Genomic DNA, 24467 nt, shown 5'->3' on the forward strand with positions numbered 1-24467 from the left:
AGTAGTATGTTTCCATGTTCAAGCTTATCAGCATATTCCTTGTTTGAGTGGAGTAACCGCGGCGCTAGTGACCACCCTTCTACAAGGGGTGCAAATTACTACGCGCTGAGCGGCTGAACCCCGAAGTACCCCCGAAGGCCCCGAGAAACCTTGTGAGGAAGCAACACAGCGGAGAAAGCAAAAATGCGCAAAATGTGGCGCATGTTAACGTTTGTGCGAGCCATGCCATGCAAGGAACCTTAGCTGCCTTAGCCACAAGCTCAGCAGCTCTGGGCCAGCGTGGTTTAGCAAGCCACCAGAAGGTAACGAATGATCTTTACTTGACATTCGTCAATTTTCGCTCTTCAATGCCGTTTGTCAACAGAGGATTGTTAGGTTCCAATCCACCCAAATTCCGATATGTGCCAGCAGGAACGGTGCGAGCACTGTACTAAAAGAGAAAAAAAAAAAAAAATAAGGAAAAAAAATCTCGCTGAGCGTGCAGATCTGTGACAGAAACTGGGACGTGTGCGCTCGAAGTGCGTTTTCTGGGAGCTGGAAAAAAAGAAAGGGCGCACACATTTCGCTTGTTGTTGCTTTGGGATAAGCGAATTAAAACTTTTGTTCCAGTAGCTTTAATAATGTTGCGGCGTTTTCAGCGACACTAATTGTCAACATCGACTCGTTTTCAGACTTGCCTTCATAAACTTTCATTCACGCCCTGCAGAAGACATGTCTGACGACGATAAATTCGAATCTATGTACCGTGTCTTCCCCGTGGAGGACACTGGCGAAGACTATGACTTGGAACTCCCTCCGACAACAGCAAACGAATACTTGAGAAGAGTGCAGTAAGTAAACTGTTCTACGCCACGTTACTCACTAAAAGCGTGCGTTTGCGCTGCGCAAATTACTTAAACCCGTGTTGCATTTCGAAGACCCCGGGGCCAGCTCAGCTAGTCTTTCTTTTCTCTGATGCAACAGGTTGGACACCACACACAATATGTAGAATATGCATGTTCGATCCCCAAGTCGTGTGTTGTCTTTATTCCCTCCATGTGTAGTGTGTATACAGCATAAAAAAAGAAGTTCGGTAATTCAGTGCATATTGCATAAATGCTACCACCATCCATGATTTGTTCACTTGCCAAACCCGATTTCCTCTTCCTACACACTGCCTGTTTACTGGGCTGTAACTTTTTAATGTCTAAAAGAATATTTGGCTATTATGATAGGTACCAGAAGGGCAAAAGAAGGTGCTCTAACTGCCTCACTGTGCAGTGGGCACCCAGAATTGTTATAATTGCCAGAGTATAATTCCATATTACTTACCTTTCAGCAATTGCTGACAACAGGGTTCTTTGGCTATACTCTTTCTTGCTGTATTATTTCAGAATAGAAGCGAGTAGTTGCCCAGATGTTGTTGTTGCCAATCTGGACACCAGCAAGTTCCTAGGAAAACAGACAGTGACATTCAGCAATGTAAGTACCCAGGTGTCAGTGTTCAGCTTTTGAGGGAACCGATGTTGTCAAGTAGCCTTCTGTGTTGGCATTTCAGTCTAATGATTGTCCACCACCCCCAGAAGGATATGCACCCTCACGCGAGTGGCAGAGAAAGCAGGTCTACAGCTTCCATGTCACAAGACAGGCAAGCATTGCTTTGAAGGCAACTGATAGAAGTTTAAAGAGAATATGCCTGTAAAAGCTGCTTATTTTATGTACATTCCAGAAAATTGCCAAACGCAAGGCTGTTTTGAAGCAAAACAATGAAAAATGCCCTGTGCGACTGGTAAGTGTATGAAACAGCTCTTAAAACCTTTTATAACAGTGAAACATTTTTAAGTGGTCCTTGGTTATCATTTTCTAATTTTAACTAGCCAAAGAAATGTTCTTTACTACTAGTTCACCTTCTTTCAAAGAAAAAGAACATTCTTTTTTCTTGTGTGGGTGCAAACTTTTCTTATGACACCTCAGCAGAAACAAAGTGCATGATGGTGTTTATTTTTAATGTTTTGTGTTTTAGAAACTGTATTGGTACAGCATTATGAAATCAAATTTCCCATGGCTTAGTTGTCGTGCATGAGATATCGTGTTGTTTTTAATGACCGTGTACTAATAGTCAGGAAAGTCAATTTTTTTGCCTAAGTTGATAGCATTTTGAAAGTACTATAAAGGGGGAAAAAAGGCTTCACATGGTCAAAAGACTGTCTAAAAATTCTGAAATCTCTAGTCAGCTGGCTGTGATGTATTGCGTCAAAGTTGCCAGTGCTAAGTTGCAGTTCATACGTTCATCATTGCTTGTTCTTTCGACCATGAATGAATGCATCTTGCGTGAAAGGAAATGTTTATGGGTTTATCATTCAATGGAAGGAGCTCACTTCACTTGTATAAGTTTGGCTTTTTATTTTTTCCCCAGAATTGATTTATCGGAAGTTGCACACAATACATGTCATTTGCTCCATGTTCTGTCGCTCATTTCTATTATGTGCAATATGTAACAAGGCTCGGGAAAACTGAATCGAAATGCCATCTAACGACATAATCACGGATACCGACAGCGCCACATGCATGTGGATAAAAAGGAAAACAGTCGCAATTGTTCTGATCTCAGGTAGCTGTTATTAAATGGCATTGCAAAGCAGTTATCCTGAGCTTCGCTACCGGCTGATTGTTGTATACCACTTTTGCTCACGACTGTACGTTAAGGGTTAGCTGAACCATTAATACGTGTGAATTATATTGTGTAGAAAACAGAGTGATATTAAAGGTCAGTGGACCGCAAACTGACAAATCACAGGTGGTTTGAACGAGCTGGCTTTAACCGAGATCAGTGCTATGTTTTTTTTTTTTTTTTTTTTTTTTTTCATTTACTTTTGTTTTTGGTGTGTATAGTCACTAGGGTGTGCCTTGTTTTATTTATTTTTTTTTAAGGGGGGGGGGGGTCAGCATGAGGAGCTAATTTATTGATAATTAACTTATAATTCAGTTGTTGCCCTGGATTGGGCATGAGGGTGCGTTTACCTCTAAACGCTCGTTATTGCTCAGCTGGAGCACAGAGATGATTTAACGTGTGGGGTCTCACATGGTCCACGTGTAGACTGCAGTAGTGGAACTAATGCTGAACCATTGCTGCAGCCAGATGCCATTTTTATTTTCGTGGCGCTTGTGCACGGTTTCATGGGGTTCTATCGTCCGTCAACAGGATATTGGGAAAGCCATGAAAAACTCCATATTTTCAATTAAAGTTCAGGCGGTGTATGTACAAATAGAATGGACACCATCTGCTCTAGGAATTGTGTACGTTGCAGATTTCTGCTGCTGAGGAGTGTAAAATTTTATTTTCATGGCCTTACACATTGTGCAGCCTCGAATCGAGGACAAGGACCGGTGGAAAGCCATCTGCTGTGGTTCAGCTTCATCCGGCATCCACCCGCTGGTCAGCATTGTCACCACTATACAACAGGTCAGCATACACCCTCATCTATTAGTAGACATGCTCTGACATGCTTCTTTTCAAACTTGCAGCAAAAAATAGAGGCGATAATCAGCTACAGCACACAGTGGATTGAAGAGGATGGTTTCTGTGCCAGCATGGTATGTGCCTACGTCCTCACCTTCATCTGTTGAGCATGGACAGGTCACTTTTAACCCTTTCCCACCCTCCATCGGAGCCTCCAGGACCCTCTTCTTACGCTACTTTGTGAACACAAGGTCGCATCACTGAGCAGTTGGTATAATTTCTTTTTATGCCATATTTATGCGCAGATTTCAGCATTGGTAATAATATGAGTTTATTTTTCTGAATTTTCAGTTATGTGCACCTCCGAAATACTGAGTAAATATATGTGTGGCATTTAACAAATCGTGGTATTTTTATGTGGCAATTTTTGTACTATGTATCGTGACACTTCGCACTAATTTTTTGTAGGCATGTGCCTGTGAAAATACCCAATTTGGGATCCTTGCGGCTTTTATATAGTACAGCGGAAGCTCATCGAAAGTTTCTTACTAGCATTGAAAATTAAAGCGTTATCTGAAAATTGTATTACCCAAACCAGCCCCAAATGGCCGGAAATGAAACATACTGGCCCAGAACTTACTTTTATCGTAGCACTTTGACATCTCACTTTGCACGGGTTTTTTTAGCAAGGTTTTCCGAAACTCATAGAAACGAGTTTCAGTTTCGTTGTTTAGCTCCACGTTCTTGACAAAACTGCGAAGAGCGTATAGAGCTTGGCACTCTTCCAACTTCGCACAGAGCATTGTCGCCGCAGGAAACTTCATCAGAAGATGAACATGCGAAGATGTTATTGGCTATGGGTGCGAAGCATCTTGGCACGCTGCCAAGATCAACACTGCATACTGCAACAGCAACTGAGCGAAACTGAGAGACACAATAAGAAATTGCATAGAAAAGAAAATTCCAAATGGCAGAGGTTGTGGGAGTCTCTACGTGAACACTACTATCACTAGCCACAAGTGTTGCTGTTACAGCACTACTGTTGCCCCCACTTGGATTTATTCCCTGCCTCTCGAAGGGCAGTTCAAAACTAATTTTTTTTCTTCGTACATTTTCACGATTGTGTTATCCAAACCAACATAGAAGCACGATACAAAAATACATTGCCTCTATAGGAAGTTGGCATGGAACGAAAAAACTTGTGTCAAGATGGAAGATGTATTAAGCAGAATCGTATCAAGATTTCACTTTATAGGCCAGGAAATGTGTTTTGAATCGAAATAAGAGGCGCCACCTGGAAGGGTTGTGCAAGAAACTGTACCTTACGCTATTCTTCTAGTCTACCGATTGTATTGTAAAAGACCCTGTGGATTTCTTTAAGATATTGCTGCAAGTAGCGTTTTGGGACCCTTTAAGTTGTGCATTAATAAGTGGCACTAATAATAATGATATGATAATATAATAATAATGTGATAATAATCTAATGCAAAGAGTTCTTTCAGTTGCTTTTTGTGAGTGTTCCAGCCAAGCTCTGCTCGGGCCATATAATTTACAAACAATTTTCAAGTAGTGCGCCTGACAACCGCTCGCAACCGATTAAAGAGACACCTCATCGTGCATTTTTAGCTTGTTGACATCAACTGGGCGTTCCGGATGCTCCCAAGTGACATGGGCAAGACAGGCACCATTGCGACTTCTTTTCCTTGTGTGCCACCAAGCATTGATAAGTTGACGGGGAGAGGAGGAGCATCATTTTTTATCCTCGATGTCATCATTGTTAATGAAGCTAACTAAAAAAAAAAAAATTGTATTGTGTAGGCAACTGATGCTATATCAATTGTTCATGCATATTTTCTAGTTTCTGTATACAGAGTGTTTTCTTTCACTGCTTGCAGATTATTTTAAACCCTGCGAAAGATATGCCAGTGTGTACTGCGCAGGCAGGCTGTATAACTAGGCGGCCATTATGTGCTAGATGAAACAATTAACTAAAATTAACAGATGAACTTTCTTACTTTTGACTTCAGCGGCCAACATTATATCAAGAACTTTAAGGCTGTCAGCATAGCAGTCGAGCCCAGTTTGCAAATTTGCTTTATTGGCAGTGAATTTCAAAGCACTTAATGTCAAAATCGCACCTTTTAGCTTGTAAAGTTGGCTTTTCGCAATGCATGCTTTTAATATGGAGTCGCTAGATGTGGTAATGTCATGGAAATAACATTAATTGCTTCTGCTGCATAAAACAGACAAATACCTTCCATATTCGCTGTATTAGAAACACAAGCAATAAGCTGGCACAAAAATAGAGTACAGGGGCATTCAAAATGATGTCTGCTGTTTGAATTTCTTATTGACATGCTTGTACCTAGGTGTTAACAAAAACACGCCAGTCATCAGTGTTTATATCATGTTTTTGTATTTAGGTGCAAGCACAATGTCAAGAAATTTGAATAACTGTGCATGTAGGATGTGCAGTGTTTGCATTTCTTGTCATTACGATAATATGTCTACAGTTTCGAGGTGCACTTTCCACGTTTTGTTTTGTAGAAAATCCACTGCACTGACTGAAAAAATAAAATGATAAAAATTTCTGTTGAAGGGCAAGTGGCTGTATGCTCTCCTTGCCTGCGTGGAGAAGCCATTGCACCCAGACATATGCTCCAATATCCGTGCCTTGGCCCGTGCCTGTGCAGCAGCAAGGAGAAAATTGGTGAGCACAAAAGCGTTCAACCGCATGTCAGCTGCCAACCTTACACTGCAATGATTTACGAGTCTGAAGCTTAAAAAGTTTGCTGCAGTCCATGAATTTCCCAGCACATGAAATAAATCCTCGTCGAATTGGGGCTATAGGCGTAACTTGTCTTGTAACTGTTTTCTACTGAAAAAAAAATGATGTGTTGCAGTTTTTTAAATGTGGAAAGTTGTTTTGGCCAGTAAACATATTTCGGGCCAGAGTACTATGGTTTGGATGTTGGTGTCAAGCGCAATGTTGGAAAACTATTATTTTGGGGCCAGCCAGGTGGGACCATAACTAACGTTTTCTTTTTAAACATCTTAATTGATTTTGTGTCCTTTAGTCGGTTATTTGTGCATCACTCCAAATTGGCTGCCCGAACAGAGACATTACTGGGTGCTAGTGCTACTTCTCAAACAATATGAGGTGCAGTCTATGAAATTCCTGACCTTGAAGACCACCACTGGTGATTTTCGCTAACGAAATATTGCGTTGAAGAATGCTTTCTCGTGTGGATCCACAGAGTCAGTCGATGTGGCAGCTCTGCGCGAGCGATAGGAAATTTTTTTTTTTTTATGTCCAAGCATCTCTGCAATAAATGAGTCTTTTGCTGCCTATCAAACAAGGGCAGTGAAATCTCGTAAATTCGACCTTCAAGGGATCAAAAGGAATGTTGGAATTAACCTAAAGTTTGAAATGATCTAATGGGCCTGAAGAAGCTACCGAAACCTGTTGCATCAATGCAATTTCACCTAATTAACACCTTCATTATGATTGCCTGTGTATGAGGTGAAACCCATGTGATAATGATGGTTTTTCAAGGTTAAGTGCTTTACTTTGTACACACTGTCAGGAATGAGTAAGAAGTGCTCCAAAAGCATAAAGGCCTCTGCAACCCTGTTCGCAGTGCGACACTGCACAGTAGAGTTCCGTCGCATTTTAAGCATGCATCACCACACATTATCATCAGTGAAACGAGTGAAATCACGCATGCCTAACGTGCAGTACTAGTAGCAGCATGCAGACACACAAAGGATATATGTGTAGGCGTTAAAAGAGCGAGCCATCGCTCCAAAATAATAAAAAAAGAAAATTAGAAGAGTTCAATGCTGCTGAACCGAATATTGAGCGAAAGCATTAGCTGCGGGTGACCAAGCGTTTTTCCACGGACACTGCACACAGTGATGAGCGGTTAGACCTGGCGTAGTATTGCTTTCGCAATAAAATAAAAAGCAGCAATACACCAAGAAGAGAGTTGAAACTGGTGGATACATGTGCCCAATTGCAGCCGTAGATGGCGCGAGGGAAAGCGAAACCGAAACTAGGCAACTAAGCTACATTTCGGAAATAGGGAACTTCCAATCATCATCATGCCTGCAATACACGCACGAATGCACGGGCTTTGCGCACAGGTCGTTTGCAGACTCAATCCCTTATCCGAATTAGCCGGAGTGAACCTACCCACATTCAAATTAACAAGCATCTGCCGCCATAGACTTCAGTGAAAACCGCGCTCCTAGTCCACATTATCTGAATTTCCGAATCAGCTGAGGTCAGATTCGAGAAAAGTTGGTTAGCTGCTCACAGTGTGCCTTTCACACCGACTTGTTGCATCGAGTAGTAGCAGTTAAGGCATAGTTAGCAGGAGGAAGGTAGTGCATTGAAGAGCATGCAGAAGCATGTTCAAGATTTCAGTAGATTAGCAGTAATCTGTGTTCGGTACCACGATGCGTACATGCTAGCTTTGTTGCAGCTGAGCGACTTGGATGTGATGCTCTGCAGTCAGATTTTTTGAGATCAGTAGTTTTGCATTATCCCACTGCTTGTGCATGTGGCTCACATAGCGCTTCATTGCTATTTCAGACCTCCAAAGAAGATCCTAACCTTGCACCTCTGAACCTCATCATTTGCCTCATTGCTTCTTACTTTAGCCAGACAGACTTGGCTGACAATTGAAGAAGAAAAGGAAACAGCACTCGCATAAATGTCGCTGGATGTTTGTTTTATACACATTTTTTTTTCCAAACATTTCAATAGGCTGTGCGAATAAATATACACTGTACCAATGATTTTTCTTGATTACTGGAAAGTGTCAAGTCTTATGATAACACGTGAAGTTGGGCGTAAAATATCTATGTATGAATGTGCATAAGGCAGTGATGTGCGCTTCTGTCATTTGATTACGCTAAGGTCGGGCGACACGCACAGCCTCTTCCTCCGGTCACCGAGCACTGGCGTACTGGTCTGGGCACTGCTGGGGCTACCTGTTGACCGTCCGCCTTTCCTCAACGGTCGGGCAGATTTTACCGGCTTCTTGAACTCGCCCTCGCCAGAGCCGGAAATGTTGATCAATGACATCCTTGAATTCAAGGAAGGTGGTGACGTGGTCTGGATTGTTCCCGCTTCGCTCAGCTCAATTGGAAGTGTCCTCCGCGTTGAACGAGCTCCTAAAGAAGACGCGGTGGATCGACTCTTCTTTCTCGCCCGTCTTGTTGAGCTCATGTCGCTGAGTTCTGAAGTGGTGGAACATCGTGATGGTGGACGATCTGGCACCGCGTCTGCTGCTAGGGCCTCTCCTTCTTGCGGCTGCTCATCTCTGTAACCGTGAATGTTGTCCATCATAAGTTCTTTACGTGCTGTCAAGCTGGCACGGCCCTTAGAGCTCCTCTGCGGGGTGCCTTCATGACCCACAGAGCTTCGTGAAGAGGCCTTCGAGGCTCTGGAACTACTTTTATTAGGTGCAGACTGGGACTCCACTGACTGTCTTCTTGGAGTGGCTTCAGAAGCAGCTGGCTGCTCCCCAGGATTTTCCTCCGAGGTAGTGGCAGCAGTGCCTTCTGTATTGGAGACAAGCAGGAAAGCAAAAACAAAAAAGTGAGCAGCTCAGCTTTTACAATATTGGGTAGAATGAAACGAAACGGCATTGGGCTGAATAAGCAGAATGTAACCACCCAAGAATATTTAAAAACATGCGTGCCTGTGTCAGAAAATTAGTAACTTGGTTTCATGGTATGTCATGACAAGGATTGGAAGAACAAGGCCGCTAGCAAAGAAGTGGACAAGACGAGCACCAACATGCGCAGAGCCTTTTTATTCATTATCACTGATTTTGAAACAAAGAAAATACGGTGGAAGAGACAAAGTACAGATAAAGGCAAAACAATTCTGATCCCAAAAAGCTCTCCTTCAGGGCCACGTGTATCGAGGACGCACTGATGCATCTGTCATTCTGAGCAACCTTCATTGCACAGAACATACGCATCTTTTTCTTGCTTTTTTTTTTTTTTTATAAGCATGAAGGAAGGTATGTTTCATGCAAGAAAGGTGCAGTCTAATATGTGCCCATGCCGTGGTCAAGTCTATATTAAACAATTAGGGGGTTGTTTAAGCTAAGAGTATGTTAGAGAGTGGTAGTAGTAGCTAGAGCGTATTAGGAGCATGACGCGATCACAAACGCCCACACACAATGTTCTAACTTTTTTTTTTTTTTTCTCTCGTATAGCCTGCCGGGCAGTGGCATCACTGGTGAGCTGGGATGCTGCTTCTTGAAACTTTATGCGTCCCAGTGTGTGGAGGCGACGTGGTCCGCTCAGAAAGTAAGGAAGAATAAAAGTGCACCAAGAAATAGGCGAACATTCCCTGCGCTGTGCAGCACAAAGCATGAGGCGGCGGAGGCAAGAAGTGAAGGTGCAGCATGTGCGGTCTTGTAGTACTTGACTGCCACGTGCATTAATCATTTATTGCCTTTTAAAAGACAGAAACAGCAAAAAGTGACACATTGTTCATGAAAGGCTTTGATTTTCACATGAAATCAAACTTGGTTGTATTCGTAGCCATGTCCTCATGCTTAAGAGGTACTTCCACTAGATGTAAAATAAAATTTTGTAACTGGAAAAAATTGCATGAAGAGATAAGAGAGGGAAGGAAGCTATTTCAAAGTGTTTTTGTCATTAAGCAACAAGACTTGTTCAGTAAGTGCCTATTTAACTACCAGACAGCATCTTCAGGACCTTGTCATCACTAACAACAGATACAGTAAAGACCCTGATATAGTAAATATTTCTGCTGGTCCCAGTGACTTTACCATAAACAGGTTCTACCGTATAAACAAAAAGTGAAGAAACCTTGTTTGTGTGAGTGAAACATTATCGCATCATACCTTAAGAAGCTTGTGTGTCCACCCACACTGCATCAAACACAAAGAGCGTGTTCCACTGAGCATGCACTGGGATGCATCAAGTTTCAAGAAACAGCGCCCAAGCTTACTGGTGACTTAATCACCAGGCAGGTTATCAGAGAAAAAATGTTTAAAATTAAAAAATAAAAACGTGATAAAAGTCCTATGTGTGTGAAACTGTCATATTCTTAGGGGCACACTTAAGCTCTGCCTAACTTTTTATGCCTTTTTTATACATTATTATACACCAATACTTAGCATCACCAAACACTGGCTTTCCATTCTGAGAATTTTAACAGCTCTGTACCTTCGTTTCTTACATCACATCTTGCCCCCTTTTCCACTGTTTCGTTATTTCAATTAATTGATCGATTACTCTGTTTTCTTAATTAGAATCATCAAGCATGTATTTTCATTCTGAGCATTTGACACTTTTGAACCACATTTTACAATTTTCAATTATTTAAATCAATTGATAAATTACTGCTCTAAATTTTCTCAATTACCATAGTCAAGAATTGATTACAAATTTTGACACCTCTGAACTCCCTTTTTCATTTTTTCAATTCATTAATTCATCAATTATATGCCTTACATTTTACTTAATTAGCATCATAAAGCAGTGGCTTTTTATTCTTAACATTTTGACACCATTAGACCCCCCCCTTTTCCCAATCTCTTAATTTCCTTAATTACAATGATTTCATTAACTACTAAAATCGCAAATTACATTCTTTTCTTTTTTTTTTTGCAGCCCGATTACTTCCAACACAGTGTGCAGACAACTGCAATAACAGCATCGACAGCTTTTGGGCTAAACGAGCTGTACAAGCTATTGCTTAATAGGGAGGTCATTATCTGAATGATGGATTAAGTGAGCATGAACACTCCCTAGATAATGACTCTGGTTCAAATCTTCCATCCCATTGTAAGGACTACCAATGCCGCCATCTGCTGTCAAACACTTCGACTGACTCAAAAATAAACTGTTTGAAATGGCACAGATCACTCAGAGCAACCGATGCATCACTACAAAACAGCGTTTTCCAGAGATTTCCCTCCCCCCCCCTACTTTCTCTTTAGGCTTCAAAATCAGTATGATTATGTATGAAATGGCTCTGTGCATGCACAGCACATTTGCTGGGATTTTCCAACAAAGAAAGCTAGTGCCTGTCTTGTCCACCTCTCCGCTGTTCTCCTTGCACCCTTGCATTTTTAATTCTCACATTTTCACGGCACCGCTTGCGCCGTGTAGGTGAAGTCTCCGCAAACTCATCTGCGTTTGCGTTGGAAAACAGCCCCCGCGCCCTGCAGGTCTCTCATAATGGTGGTAATTTTTTACTGCACACACTAAGAGAGAGTAAGACGACTATATAGCTTACCACACCTCACAAATACTGCATTATGTGGGCCAAATTTCAATATACACCCCCCCCCACATCGCCGCGCTGTCCGGCTTCAGGTGATACTGTGAACAGCGCCACCTGTTGCGGTCGACATGAAGTGCATCAAGCGCAGCCACCATGTAAGCACACTACAAATGTTCTAGAATAATATAAAGAGAGCAATGGTTTTTCCCTGTTTGTTGTTAAGTGCTTTGCTTTGTGCACAGTGTTTAAAACATTGAAAAGTTCACCGAAATCTTAAATGCTTTTGGTACCTTTTTGCAGTATGACTCAGTAGCAGTGGTGCCTCTTTTTTTTTTTTAAGATGCTTCACCGTATAATCTATGCAGTGAAGCATTGTGGTGAAACTGCACATGACCAGTGGGCATGTTCAGCGTACTGAAGTCAGCATATGGATGCACATGAGGAATAGGTGAGTAGGGGTCAGAATAGCTGGGCACCATCCCAAAATAAAAAGTGGCGTGCCAAGCAGCGCACGAAACTGCCCAATGCACGCACCCAACCACAGCCGCAGAGAAACACTAAACCAGAACTTAAGATTTTACTGGAAGATGGTGGCTGTAGCAAGCATTTGACTGTGGAAATAGACCTTAGCTACACAGGCCAAACTGCTTGGCACAGTAACATTTGAAAATGCGCCACTTCCATAGTTCTTCCTTCACTGCCAAGGGAAGCTGCAGGAACAGGCCTGATAAAAGACTCCATGCCATCACACTCTCTTCGAATGTCTGTCAAAATCTGAACATCATATTTTCGCGACTCTAAGTAAGCACCCCCTTAATTTTGGAGGTGAACAATAGAAAAAAGTTTGCATGCTAATATAAGACCCCCTATTTTTTTTCTGCAAGGAAGAACGCATAAACAAGCTTAGTCTGTCAGCACACTTGCTTACTCAGTCGCCGAGTCGCAGCTGTCAGAATCCCGAGTATCTAGTGAACACTGTTTGTGCATAATAAAGTTGGGTCGCAGGACATCACGCAACGTTGCATGTTAAAAAAGGAGACGTCAAAATGACGTTTACGCGCTAGTTAGATAAGGCGTCTTTTCATTGGAGTCGCTTTAAGTAGCACCATATATGTGGAATTAAAAATTGTTGCGCCGTTATTTGCGGTCACTCTTGCAAGACTGTGACGACTTCACTCTAGCGAGGCGGGATCGACATGCCAGACGAACAGCTCAGACCCTGCTTTTACCAGAGGAAGGAAAATGTGATGGCTTTGTGGCAAACTAGCTGAGAAATGTGTGTGGCATTTTAGACCACCAAAGTGCAATGAGGCAAAAGCCTTTGTCTTAAACGCCGCTGATTCCTGTTTTACTGCGTCGTGTGGCGTTCGAGGAAGCACCAATTGAAACGCACAGCATGGACGCCTGGATCAGATACCCAGCAGGGTCAGCTTCGTGCATGCGTGAATCACCTGGCGATGCCATCGGTCATGACCAGACGTGACTTCATGATGACGTCAGTTTCAGTTAGTGACATCATGCCTGGTCATGATCGATGCCATCACCAGTTGATGACGCCAAAATCTCTCGATATTCTGTGGAATCTTGCGAAGAAGTGTACCACTTCTTGTGGACGGACACTTATGAGCTCGGCATAAAAAATTCTAGGGGGCACCTTGGACCACTAATGCGTGATGATATACCGCAGTGGTCCGCAGCCCTTTACTACGGCGCCTCTTCTTTCCCACCTTCCATCACGGCGCAATTCAGGTGTCCGCGGAGAAATGTGACAGATACTGCACCTTTTTTTTTCCCTTTGGACCAATTTGAAACACTGCTGATTTCTGCTTTATAATGTCTGCTTCTGTATGCTGTGTGTACGTGTACGGAATTCGAGGAAGCACCAAATAAAGGCACACTACTAATGTGCGGATTGGATGCTCGGCAGGGTCAGCTTTGTATATGTGTGAATCGGAATCTCACAAAGTGGGACACTTCTCGTGGATGCACGCACAAAAGGACACTCATAATCCTTTACTATAAAGACTTTCTCCTTAAAAACTGCCTGCTGTGTGCGAAACCTCTCTTGAAGCGAAGCAGAAGGTGTGCGCAGTTTTTTTTTTTTTTTTTTTTTTCACGTGGAAGCTTCCTGTCACAGTGAGAAAACTATTGGACAGACAACCTTTCATGAGTACCTGCGTTCTGCACGTCGCCTAAGCAATCGTTCATGTTTGTGCGCAGAATAGTGCCCACTTCCCAAGAACAACACAGAAAAGAGTTCTGGAGGGAGGCTACCATGACACAGCAACATCCCTGGCACCATGGGGTGTGTGGACGGCATATTGATCGCTAAAGCCGCATCGAAGGGCTAAAAGAAGGCAGAATTTTTGTGTCGCGAAGACTACATGGCCATTAACACCATGGCTGCATGTATACCTTTTTAAGTGGTCTTTAGAGTCGTGCATGACTTTGCTGAACTGCTGACGTTTCTCGTCAACACCCACCCGTAGGCATGCGATACTGATATGCAGGTCCTCGCCATCGATGCGTGACGACCGGCCATCGCGTATGATGCCTTCGTCTGGTGGTGTTGAACTTGTAGACCAATCGCAGTTTGCAACCAATCGCACTCAACTACGGCCACAGAAGCGCGAAATTATTGAGCCTAGGAGCCATCAGCTGATCACACACCGGCTGATAGCCGACATCATTGTTTTGGCCTAAAAAATGGATTGAATCTGAACGCGCTGTAGTACGGTGTAAATGAGGCCACAAATTCTTTTTTGCTTTGTCATATTGAAGTCAACATCTCTTATGCATTTTGTTGCTACCAACCTTTTACAAAGTAAAGATTTTCCAAAATAAGCTTATTTTACGGGCCTTTGTCAAAAAGAAAAGAACAAAGCAAAACATTTAGACGCATCCTTTATTATCTCATTGACTCTTTTCGAAAACGTCACGTGTTGGCATCATTGTGATGTTCAAGTTGTCACCTCGCACAATGTTTTGACATCATCAACGATGACACGGCATATAGTTTCTCACTAACTTGGAAACTCTGCGGCATGGAATTGATTTTGGCATTATGTTATTCCACCCGAAGCAACACTTTAAATCCAAATATGGGCACTTTTTGGCTGTTTATGAACAGGCAACTTGCAAGTCACCTTGAAGTTCCTTTCAAGTTTTAAAGTGCAACTACTAATCATTCCTGCTGAGCCTGTCCGCAATGGAACCCTCTGCCTCTTTAAATGACCATCGCGCCGACTTCACCATGAGCACGCAGCTGTTGGCCATGTTAATGGAAGCGAAGAAGAAGGTTGGAACAGCCAGGAGTGGAGGAGGGGCAGAAACGCTAGATACCAGCAGGGACGCCATCATGTGGTTCAAGCCATAAAATGTGCGCAGTGGCACTGACCAAATGCACTCGTAAAAAAGCGCAGTTGTAATAATTTTCACTGCAAGATCCAGCCAGGCATGCCAGCTTTGGATTGCAACTGTTTGCAGCAAATACCGAACATAAAACTATAACATATAAAACTGCCATTTTTCAGACGGTTGAAGGCATAGAGAATTAATAGCGTTACTACTTATTAACGCACCTTTCTTATACCTAAGCAAAGATAGACAATGCGCAGTGTTCAGGAAAACAGCAAAGTCAAATGTCTTGCTCTCTTCTCTAATCTCTCTATATCCATATAGTACACAGTGAAAAAAATGCTAGTCACATTTAGCTGTTCTAAGGCAGACTCCAAGTTGCACCAGTAACATTTGAGCGTTCATCATTCCAAGTGCTCGGCAACCATTGTTATTAACCCATTACAGAGTAAAACAAAAGGACAAAAACAATAAAAACGAGAAACCTTCAAGAACAAAAGCATTTGATGTGGAGTACCAGTGATGCCAGGGCGACTGCCATCACTGCGAAAGGCAGCCAGGGTATCAGCCTGCACCACTGAAGCTACGTGCTGTACAACAAAATGATTCCCACAACATCACATGAACACCCCCCAGTGCAATAAAGGGACATTTCGAAACACCAGCATGCATACTTTAGATGATCACTGCTTTTACTTTATCATGGCCAGCGGCAATGTGGTGACCCAAGAAAAAATTGGTTAGGTGTAATACCAGAACAATATTTCTGGCTGTCTGCCTTGCTAATAAGCACCCATGAAAAAGTAAACACTGACACAGCTTACCAGTTTAAAAAGAAATCATTAGATAGCGCCCAAAACCTATGATCACTGGAAGAGAACTGGATGAGGCGAAGGCACTACTGGTTTCTCTCTCAGGATAACTTCAGGAATCACTATTGCATCTGTTTTGTTTTTTCTGCTCTCCTGATAATACAATGCAACACACACAAAAGAAAGGATAGCAAACCAAGGTATTGCAAATATATTTCGTTCGCAGACTGCAATAGTTACGTCCTGAAATCCTCCCATATAATTAAATCCTTAGCAGTTTGACGCTCGTTCGTCGTACCAATAAGCTCTGAGCCTCACCTTGAGGCGCAGTTGTGCCTTCGCCATCCTGCTGTTCGTTCCCTTCCTCGGGTGCTACTTCCGGCAACACCACTATGGAGTGCCGCTTGCTGGCCTCTTCCCTGAGCTTGCGAGCAGTGTCCAACAGGTCTCGAAGTTCAGGGTTGGATGCACGGGTTGGTGTTTTTTGCGTACCTGGAGAGTGACCGTTAGCCGCGGCTTCCCCCTCCTCTTCCTCTTCGAGGCGCCGAAGGTCGTACGATACCTCATCGGCAAGCTTCTTGTCAGCCGCGAGCATGTCCCTGACCTCGGCCTTGTAGTCGCGCATAAGCTCGCGCATGAACATCAGCAGCGAGCGCACAAGCGGTGACTGGGCCGCCTCCAACTTATTCTTCAGGGTAATGACCACAGGGATGACGTTCTCCACCAAATTCATCCGCACCTGCACATGAGCTCAGAGGTAAGTCTCCCGAGGACACGGCTGGGAGAGTTGCAAACACTTCCTCCCTATACATGGAATTACCAAACCTCCAAGCTTGCCTTCAATTTCAATTGGCGGCTGCACAGGAATTGGGGAAGTTAGGCAAACAAATAAATCATCAGGAAAGGGGGAAAAAACAGGCTAAGCACAGTTATATCACTCCTTACAAAACGGCAAAGCATGCCAGAGGTTCACAAATGACCGTATCAATTTTGCTTCACATCTGCGAGTAAACGTGAGACAGTTGAGCCCTGCAGCTGACATCAGGCCGTGCGACCACCACGAATTCTGACTGTTCCCATCATATGTGTTCCAGAACATGCGGTTGGAAACACATAAAGGTAAGCAAAGGAAAAATTGAGCAGAAACACTTGGACTGCCTACGTGTATCAAGGGGAAAGCTTGCTCGCGCAATGCACTGCCTCAATGCTCTATTTCCGCGCTTCCTCCTATGATGTGTGCCACCACACAAGCAACTGTGCGATGCCCTCTATACTCTTTCTGCTTCCCTGAAGCGCTAACCGCATGAGGCAACAATTTGCGGCGACACGCCGCGTGGGCCGAGGGCCGCCAAAACATTGCCGCTGTCGCTCAGTTTCTGGGTTTTTTAGAAAATTTCGCATTGCCCCGAAGCAGGTCTACCGACTGTCTTTAAAAAAAAAAAAAAAAAATAATAGGATATGGCCATATCGGCGAGGCAGCAGAGATAGCGTACAAGAAGGCCGGGTGAGCCGGCGCTGCACAAGCGGCAGCTGCTATGCAGAAGCTTGCTTATGTATGAGTCAGTGATCCTCGTGAAGTGGTCAGTTCTGATACGCCTTTATGTCAGGCTTATTATTCTAGGAAAGACTATTTCACTATGCACGCTGGCGCAAGGTATATCCGCCGCTGCCGTAGCGCACCTCGACACGGCGGTAGGGACAATGCATAGAAATGCTTTAACGCGCTATTGCCGTCCGAGTTGGAAGCGACTCCACGCACGGTGTTATAAATAATTGGGATATTTGTAACCGTAGCTTCGTTATGGTGATCACCTAAAGGGTAATGGTTGCGAGCTGTGCAGCAGTGGTGAACTCTTATTCGCATTAACTGTGGTTAAGTTTGATCCACAGTTAAGGTGTCTGCGTAATGTGGTCCTTATCACCTTCATCTTTGCGTTTGGAATTAACGGATTAAGTGGAACGCTGTCAACTTAGGTACATTGCGCCGCGCTTCGTTTAGGTGCATCCATGTTTATATGAAGCCAGCCTATAAACGAAGGCCCAATATACTGTACCTGAATATTGCCCAAATGCACGCCTAATTCGGCATTGTGAAATAATATAAAAAAAAAAGTTGGAGGCAGTGTCCAACGAGCGCATTGCAAAACAGCAAGGGATATAGTGTATCCCTTCGGCTCGCCCCGTTGTCCGGCTTGTCGGCTGCTATTTTGGCCCGCCGTGTGGATGCTGTCGCGGGCCGGACCGTGCACGGTCAACACCACGTGACCGGTCTGTAGTCTGTCATGTGGATGTACCTTTACGAGGCCAACACGAAACCCAGGAACGGGCGCCAAAGAGCTGCGCTCTAAAAAACCAAATCACTGCGCTGGAATAACAGCGCGCGCTCCTGCCGCCACCGTTCGCCGCTGAGCGTACCCTCCCCCTCGTGTTCGGTTGCTGCGCACGCTCCTGCTGCCACCGTTCGCCACTGCGTGTACCCTTTCCCTCCCTTCTCTCTTCCTGCGTGGTGGTGGTGTTCTCCAGTTGCCGAAGCGCCGGCTCAGCATCAGCGGATCACTGCGCGTACATCCCAAGCTGAAACGCAGAACGACTGCTCTTGACTGCTCTCTTGACGGCTCTCTTTGCTCCACCTCCAATGCAACCCCATGCGACAGTAATCAGATCGCCGGATCGGTGGTGCCGGATCTCGAGTGGATATGTGCACTGCCCAAACCGCACTGCGAACTGCCTGCCTAAAAGTTGCCCGTAAATTGTACAGTCGCGGACAAAAGTGGTATACTCCATGCGAATCGCAACAATTTCATTTTTTCAGTATAAAAAAAAAATGTACCACAAAAAATTACTCGGACTAGATGGATAGTATATCAAGGAGGGTATGTGCTATCTCAGAAATATCTGCTTCTCTGTCGGAAAAATCTGGCGGGCAGTTTTCTCGCAGCGCGTGGAATATAACACTTTTGTCCGCGGGGGTACATACATGTTTTGCTCGAATTCTTTGCCTCAATCTATCGAAAAGCTGGAACAGCAGATGAGCTGCGCTCACATTAGTCACATAATATTCGACATTTTTTTTTTAATTTTTGCGACAGTCGTCCATCCTTCCACCCATAAGTCATCAATGAAAGCACGTCTGTAGCGATCATGACGCCGGCTTTTAGCACGATTTGCTTCAAAAGGCATTTGCACTATCTTGTGTTCCTTAGGACAACCCACATACGGACTCTATTCTGCAAGAGCTAAAAAAGGAGCTGTGCATACTTCATGTCTATAAATGCTAATCCGCACTTCTATGCAGTGAAAGTCTCAATTCTGAATGCCTTTGTACTTCATTCAGCAGTTAATGTTTTTAACATTAGACAGTTTGGATCATACATCTTTTTCGGATAATACGTTTTTCCTGGCATTTTTAACAACATATCAACGAGGTTTTACAGTACTGGCAAGTGAGTGGAGGAGAGAAAACTGAGACACCTCACACCGTGCCCGAGGCATGCAACGGTGCACTTCATAACCTGACAGCCTAGCTACGCTAGCCGTGGATATTTCTAAACAAAGTCATAAGGAATAGACCTCTCGAGGCCTCTTCATTAAGCACAATTGCATTTGGAGTGGTTGGTAAAACAGCGGCCTGCTGGCAGCATAGTGCAACATGTGCAAAAGGAGGCTGCTCCGAGCGGAAGAATAAAAAAAGAGCAAGGCTTAGCAGACACTGAGCTCACGGGAACTGAGGCCAAGACGAAGGACGAGGAGCAAGAAGACCTCTAGGCTACACCCTCTGAATCACCTTAAAGCGGGAGGGGTGCGCATAGACACAGTCAACACAAAAATAAGCCCAACAAGTAAACAAGCAAAAATGTATGAGGTTGGACAAGGCCACAACGACAATGTTGTGTCTAAACATTTCGCCTGCTATGGCAAAGCATCGATGTTGCAGAGATTCTGAGCAATAAAGCACGCAATTCTTCACACTACTCCCTTCAATCTTTGGAAATGTACAGGGTCGTCCACTTTAGGTGTGAACACTGGTCACTATATTCAAAGCGCCGCTGCAAACAGCCTGACCACATAATGAAGCCCACAGCACAGTCTGCATGCAAAAAGAAAACAGCCAGAAAGGCTGATGACACCTGTATCCCCCCCCCCACACTTATTTTTTTGCCATTCCTAGGTGATAAAAGCTCCATGCATGACATCAGAACCAACGATTTCCCCACACACTCCCTGGGAGGAAAGCGGAGAGGAGGTTATAGAGTGTACACCCCACCTTGTTTTTCTGAATGCACCGCCCTCAATTCGCAGTGAGTTTTATTAAATGCAAAAGTCTTACTTACTTGTCCATTATGAAGAAAACTGACTGCATCGTTTGTCTACAGCAAGCCATATGAATCCAGACCCAATCACTATAGAGGCCAGCGCCACTTCAGACAATCCTACACATGTCGTCCGTCTATATGTACCCACCATAGGCTGACCTGCACGTGGAGCCAGCTTTCCCAACAACCGTATCAAATCGCGATGCAATCGTTTGGCGTACAGCGTTCCATGTGGTGTCATACAATTTCTTGCTGCTTACAAAGTTGGAAGCTAACTTGCGATAGGAATTCAAGCCAATGACACATGTATATCTCCAATCGTTTGCTTTGAAACAAAGGTCGCTGTGAAAATGGCTTCCAGATTCCGTACGAAGCACGGCCATCTACATGAAACACGCTAACACCAAATACAATGCTAGCAGAAAGAACTAGTCAGAACTCCCATTTGAATAAACATTTCACTTCCGGGATTAGAATGCTTTCACCCTCAAACAGGTAAGCAGTCACTGGTGTCTTAGCGTCTCTGCTAAATTTTTTCTCCACAGACAACTAACAAAATTTACTATCCTTACACCTGCATCCTCAAAACTTCACTCCTCCACTTTTGTACAACCCCAAATTATAATTCCTCAATCAATATAGGCAGGCTAGTAAATACAAGCAGGATTCAATTTGTCCTCAGAAGGTTGTCTCAGCGAAGAAGTTCTGTATTCCTGCTTCGTTGTATGTCTGCTGAACTCCATAAAGAGCAAACCCAACTGAGGGAATAATAAATGCCATTCTTTTCGCTTTCTCTCATCACAGACTTCCATTCAATAAAAAATAACATGAAGCCTTTTGTTTTGAATGTTATGAAATGTTTGGAAGCAATTCCTTTCACTGCACAGCAAACTGACAGACTTACACATCCTTTTTTCCTTTCATTTTTTCTAAAGCCCCTTTTATTTTTCTAACAAGTTTGTGCCCCACAGTTTGCCTCAAAATACCATAAATCGGCCATTGTAATCGCTCTGCTAAGCTAAACTTGACTTCAGAAATGTTGGTCTGGAAAGGCTACACACCTTTAACACGAGCAGAGAAAAGGCGTAGAAATGCTCCGCTACAACTGTCTGGACGCAGAGGCCAGAGGTTGGGGCATAACAGAAGACAGCCTACGGGGAAGTGCACTGTACTGCCAAAAAAAGAAAAAGTACCCCCTCCCCCCTGTTGGGAAATTCAGTACTCACCACAGTGCTGAGTATGGTCTTGCGCGTCGTGTGCATCAGAGCCTGAGCAGGATCCTCCTCCGCCGCGGCATCCTCAGCCGCGGCCGCAATCGTCTGCAGCTTAATCTCATCGGAGCAAAGCACCCACAAGGCATCGTGCAACATTTCGGGGCACTCTTCCGCTATGGTGGGGCCAACAGCCAGTTCGTCGATGCAAGGCGTTAGCACACTCTGAGTCAGGGCCAGAGTGAGTTTGAAACGATCCTCGTCCAACATGTTCAGCAGCAGGAAGCGATACAGTGTCGTGCGTCGCTCTCTCTTCTCCGGCCCCTCGAGCCCAAACAGACTCTTGTCACGCTCAGTTATCTCCACAATATTCTCCTGCGATGCCTGCTTGTGGCTGCCACCGCCCCCGTAACAGTTGAAGTAGCAGAGGCACTCGACAAACCGCTGGTAGAAGACGTGCGTGTTCCGCTTCAGGAGGCAGTCAACCAGCCCAAACTCGGCCAGTTCACGGACCTCGCGCTCCTCATCTGTCAGGGCCGAGAGAAGCCGGTAGAAGAGCCGGCCGTGCAACTTGACAAAGTCCTGCTGCAGCAGCTGTAGCAAGCATGTGAGGACGAGGCTGCGGACAGCCGAAACAGGGTCCTTGATGCAGCGCGTCACGATGGGCAGGTACGGATCCACCAAAACCGCGTAACGCTTGCACATGTCGGTCAAGGCAACTACCAGGTTCGCACGCATCATAGGGTCCTGTGCGGTGGACAGGGCATTACCCATACTTGGCACAACAGTCTTGGCAAGCGGTTCATTCTGGATACAGAGCATGCCCATCACTACCACGGCATGGGCACGCACGCGCCGCGAGACTTGCAGAAAGCCCATTCCCGGGCCCGCTGATCGTGCCCTCGTCCGTCTGGGCGGTTTTTGATCCTTGGCCTCACCGCTTTCGGCGTCTGGCTCGGACACTGCGGCATCCACCTCGGAGGCCGCCTCTGCTGGTTCCGTCCGGTCCAAACTGGTCATGCAGGCCTGCACCAACTGGTGGAGCTGACTGGAGGCGGCACGGGGGCAAGGTAGCGCCGCCTCCCCGATAAGTACCAGGTGGCGCACAAGCTGCTCTTCCTGGTGTTCATCGTCCTCACCCCTGGCCCCTGTCACGACCTCGGTGAGGAATGCCTGGCACTTGTCCAGCATCTGCCGGCACCAGAGCTCAACGTCACGCTCGCCCAGCTCAGGACGTTCTCGGTGCAGTCTGCGCTTGAGGCTGTACAAGCACTCTGCTGTATGGGGGATGATATCCACGGGGAGACTCAGTTGAGACAACCGCCCTTCCATGTCGGCAATTAGCTCCTTGAGGGCGTTCAAGGACAAATGGCGGGACACTTTCTTGAGGACAGTGAGCACGTGGTTGATAGTTTGATTAGAGGCACGCGTAGTGCTGGACCCCTCGGGATGCTCCTCCCAGTGCTGTTTCCAGTAGTTGAAGGCAAAATTACCCTGGCCAAGGTCACAGCAGAGAGACAGCTTTGAGAGCAGCAACCAGACAGAGGCATCATTGGCGCCGCCTACGTGTGTTTTCAGGCTGTTCAGCTGGTTGGGCCGTATCTTTTCAGCACGATGCAGCTGAAGCACAGCCTGCTGTAGGTACTTGTGGTACTCACAAAATGGACCTTGCGACACCTGGACACCGAAATCAGTGACAAAGAAGGGTTAACTTTCTTCAACTGCTCTTCCTCGTCCAACTGCTCTGTCCTGTTAAAGTCCGCTAATGCAATAAAATAACAAGCATGTATTTCCGAATGCATTTTAAAATCACCATAATCTGGTGGAGGTAGCACCACAATGCACATGGCATCAATAAGCAGCACGCTTGCCAAGAGAGGAAGCATAGTCAACTGCCATCATTTTGACCAGTACACAACCCGAAATTGCCATGCCACAGTTGCAGGCCATTATTAGAGGCTGTTGCATTTGCTTCTGGCCTAACCAAAGCACGTATAAAATATGCACAGTGCAGTCGGGTACAACTTGGTAGCAAATCGCATAAGCCTAAAATAAACAAAATACACACATGCAACACATTCCTATCAAGAACCTAGCGTGCTATATAAAGATTAGGCTTCATGCCCTTATTCGTTTCTATCAAAACGGGAGCAGACATCCTGGCTCAATTCTATGACCACAAAGACTGCAGAATGTGCGCCAAATTCTTTTTGCCCTTTGCACCCATTTTGGAACCTGCCTCTACAATTCACCACATATTCACATACCGCAACTGCCAGCTCGTTGATTCAGGTGCAAAGCCGCACTGATACAAAGAGAAGTAGATTGGTTTATAAGGTTTAACCTCCCAAAGCGACCCAGACTATGAGAGACGCCGAAGAGAAGTGGAATGAGAGAGCAGAATGGCACACAAGTAAAGCGTTACTTCCTGTACAATATGCTTAACCTATTTACAAGGAAGTAAAATTATATGCAAATGAAGCAATACTGAAATCACATGGTTGACTGTGGGCATGTGCAGAGCAAGCTCAGAAGTCTGCATGCTAATGAATCGCACGTCATATTTTGCTCCAAACTGCTTCAAGTGCAATCCTAAACATTGCCAACCAAGATCATTAGAAACCTACTTCGTGTCACCATTCTGATTCCATTAAAAACACATTTATAATAAGTGCACTGCAACTCCAACACTGCCACCTCTCTGAAGCAGCTCTGCGTGCTCTCTGAATAGATGCTGAGTACTTCATCCAATTACTGGCATGATAAAAAAAAAAAGTGGTTTTGTTGCTTTTAGCAGGTGTGCTAACACTTGTCCAGTAGCAAAACACGCTTCTGACAGAGAGAGGTTTAATGTCGAAATTTTGCAACTTAATTCAAGCTCGTCATGCCCGCGCCAAGAAAAGCTGGTTGCACCAGGGCACTGAAGCAAATGGCAATGTCTGCACTGAAACTTCAATGCGGATGCGTGAAGTTTACTTCTAAAAATCAGCTCGCGAAGACAGCGTCCATATTTTGCTTTCCTTAGCCTTTCCCATCTCATATATGCTTCCTCAT

The 24467-nt window shown here is 44.7% G+C and overlaps 2 protein-coding genes across 3 annotated transcripts in view; one reads left to right on the plus strand and one right to left on the minus strand.

Annotated features, from left to right (window-relative positions):
• Nucleotides 1-8242, plus strand: Gem2 (Gemin 2). The gene is made up of 9 exons (XM_084591340.1): nt 1-302; nt 672-830; nt 1374-1461; nt 1538-1627; nt 1709-1768; nt 3344-3442; nt 3505-3573; nt 6039-6149; nt 8037-8242. The coding sequence occupies exons 2-9, from the start codon at nt 712-714 to the stop codon at nt 8127-8129; spliced, it is 729 nt and encodes a 242-aa protein (XP_084447466.1). The 5' UTR covers nt 1-302; nt 672-711; the 3' UTR covers nt 8130-8242.
• The window catches only part of LOC146207887 (condensin-2 complex subunit D3-L-like), a 22909-nt gene continuing 6602 nt past the window's right edge, over nt 8161-24467 (minus strand). Inside the window, exons 3-5 of one of the 2 annotated variants that reach the window (XM_084591308.1) lie at nt 21429-23090; nt 16382-16628; nt 8161-9010 (exon numbers count right to left, since the gene is read on the minus strand). In XM_084591308.1, coding sequence (XP_084447434.1) covers nt 8346-9010; nt 16382-16628; nt 21429-23090 — 2574 coding nt within the window. In that variant the 3' untranslated portion in view covers nt 8161-8345. Of the gene's footprint in view, nt 9011-16207; nt 16629-21428; nt 23091-24467 lie in introns of both variants that reach the window. The other variant, XM_084591302.1, reaches the window with a different exon arrangement.

Source organism: Amblyomma maculatum, chromosome 1 (genome assembly GCF_055883805.1).
Source record: "Amblyomma maculatum isolate TAMU_Amacu chromosome 1, ASM5588380v1, whole genome shotgun sequence".
Lineage (NCBI taxonomy): Eukaryota > Metazoa > Arthropoda > Arachnida > Ixodida > Ixodidae > Amblyomma > Amblyomma maculatum.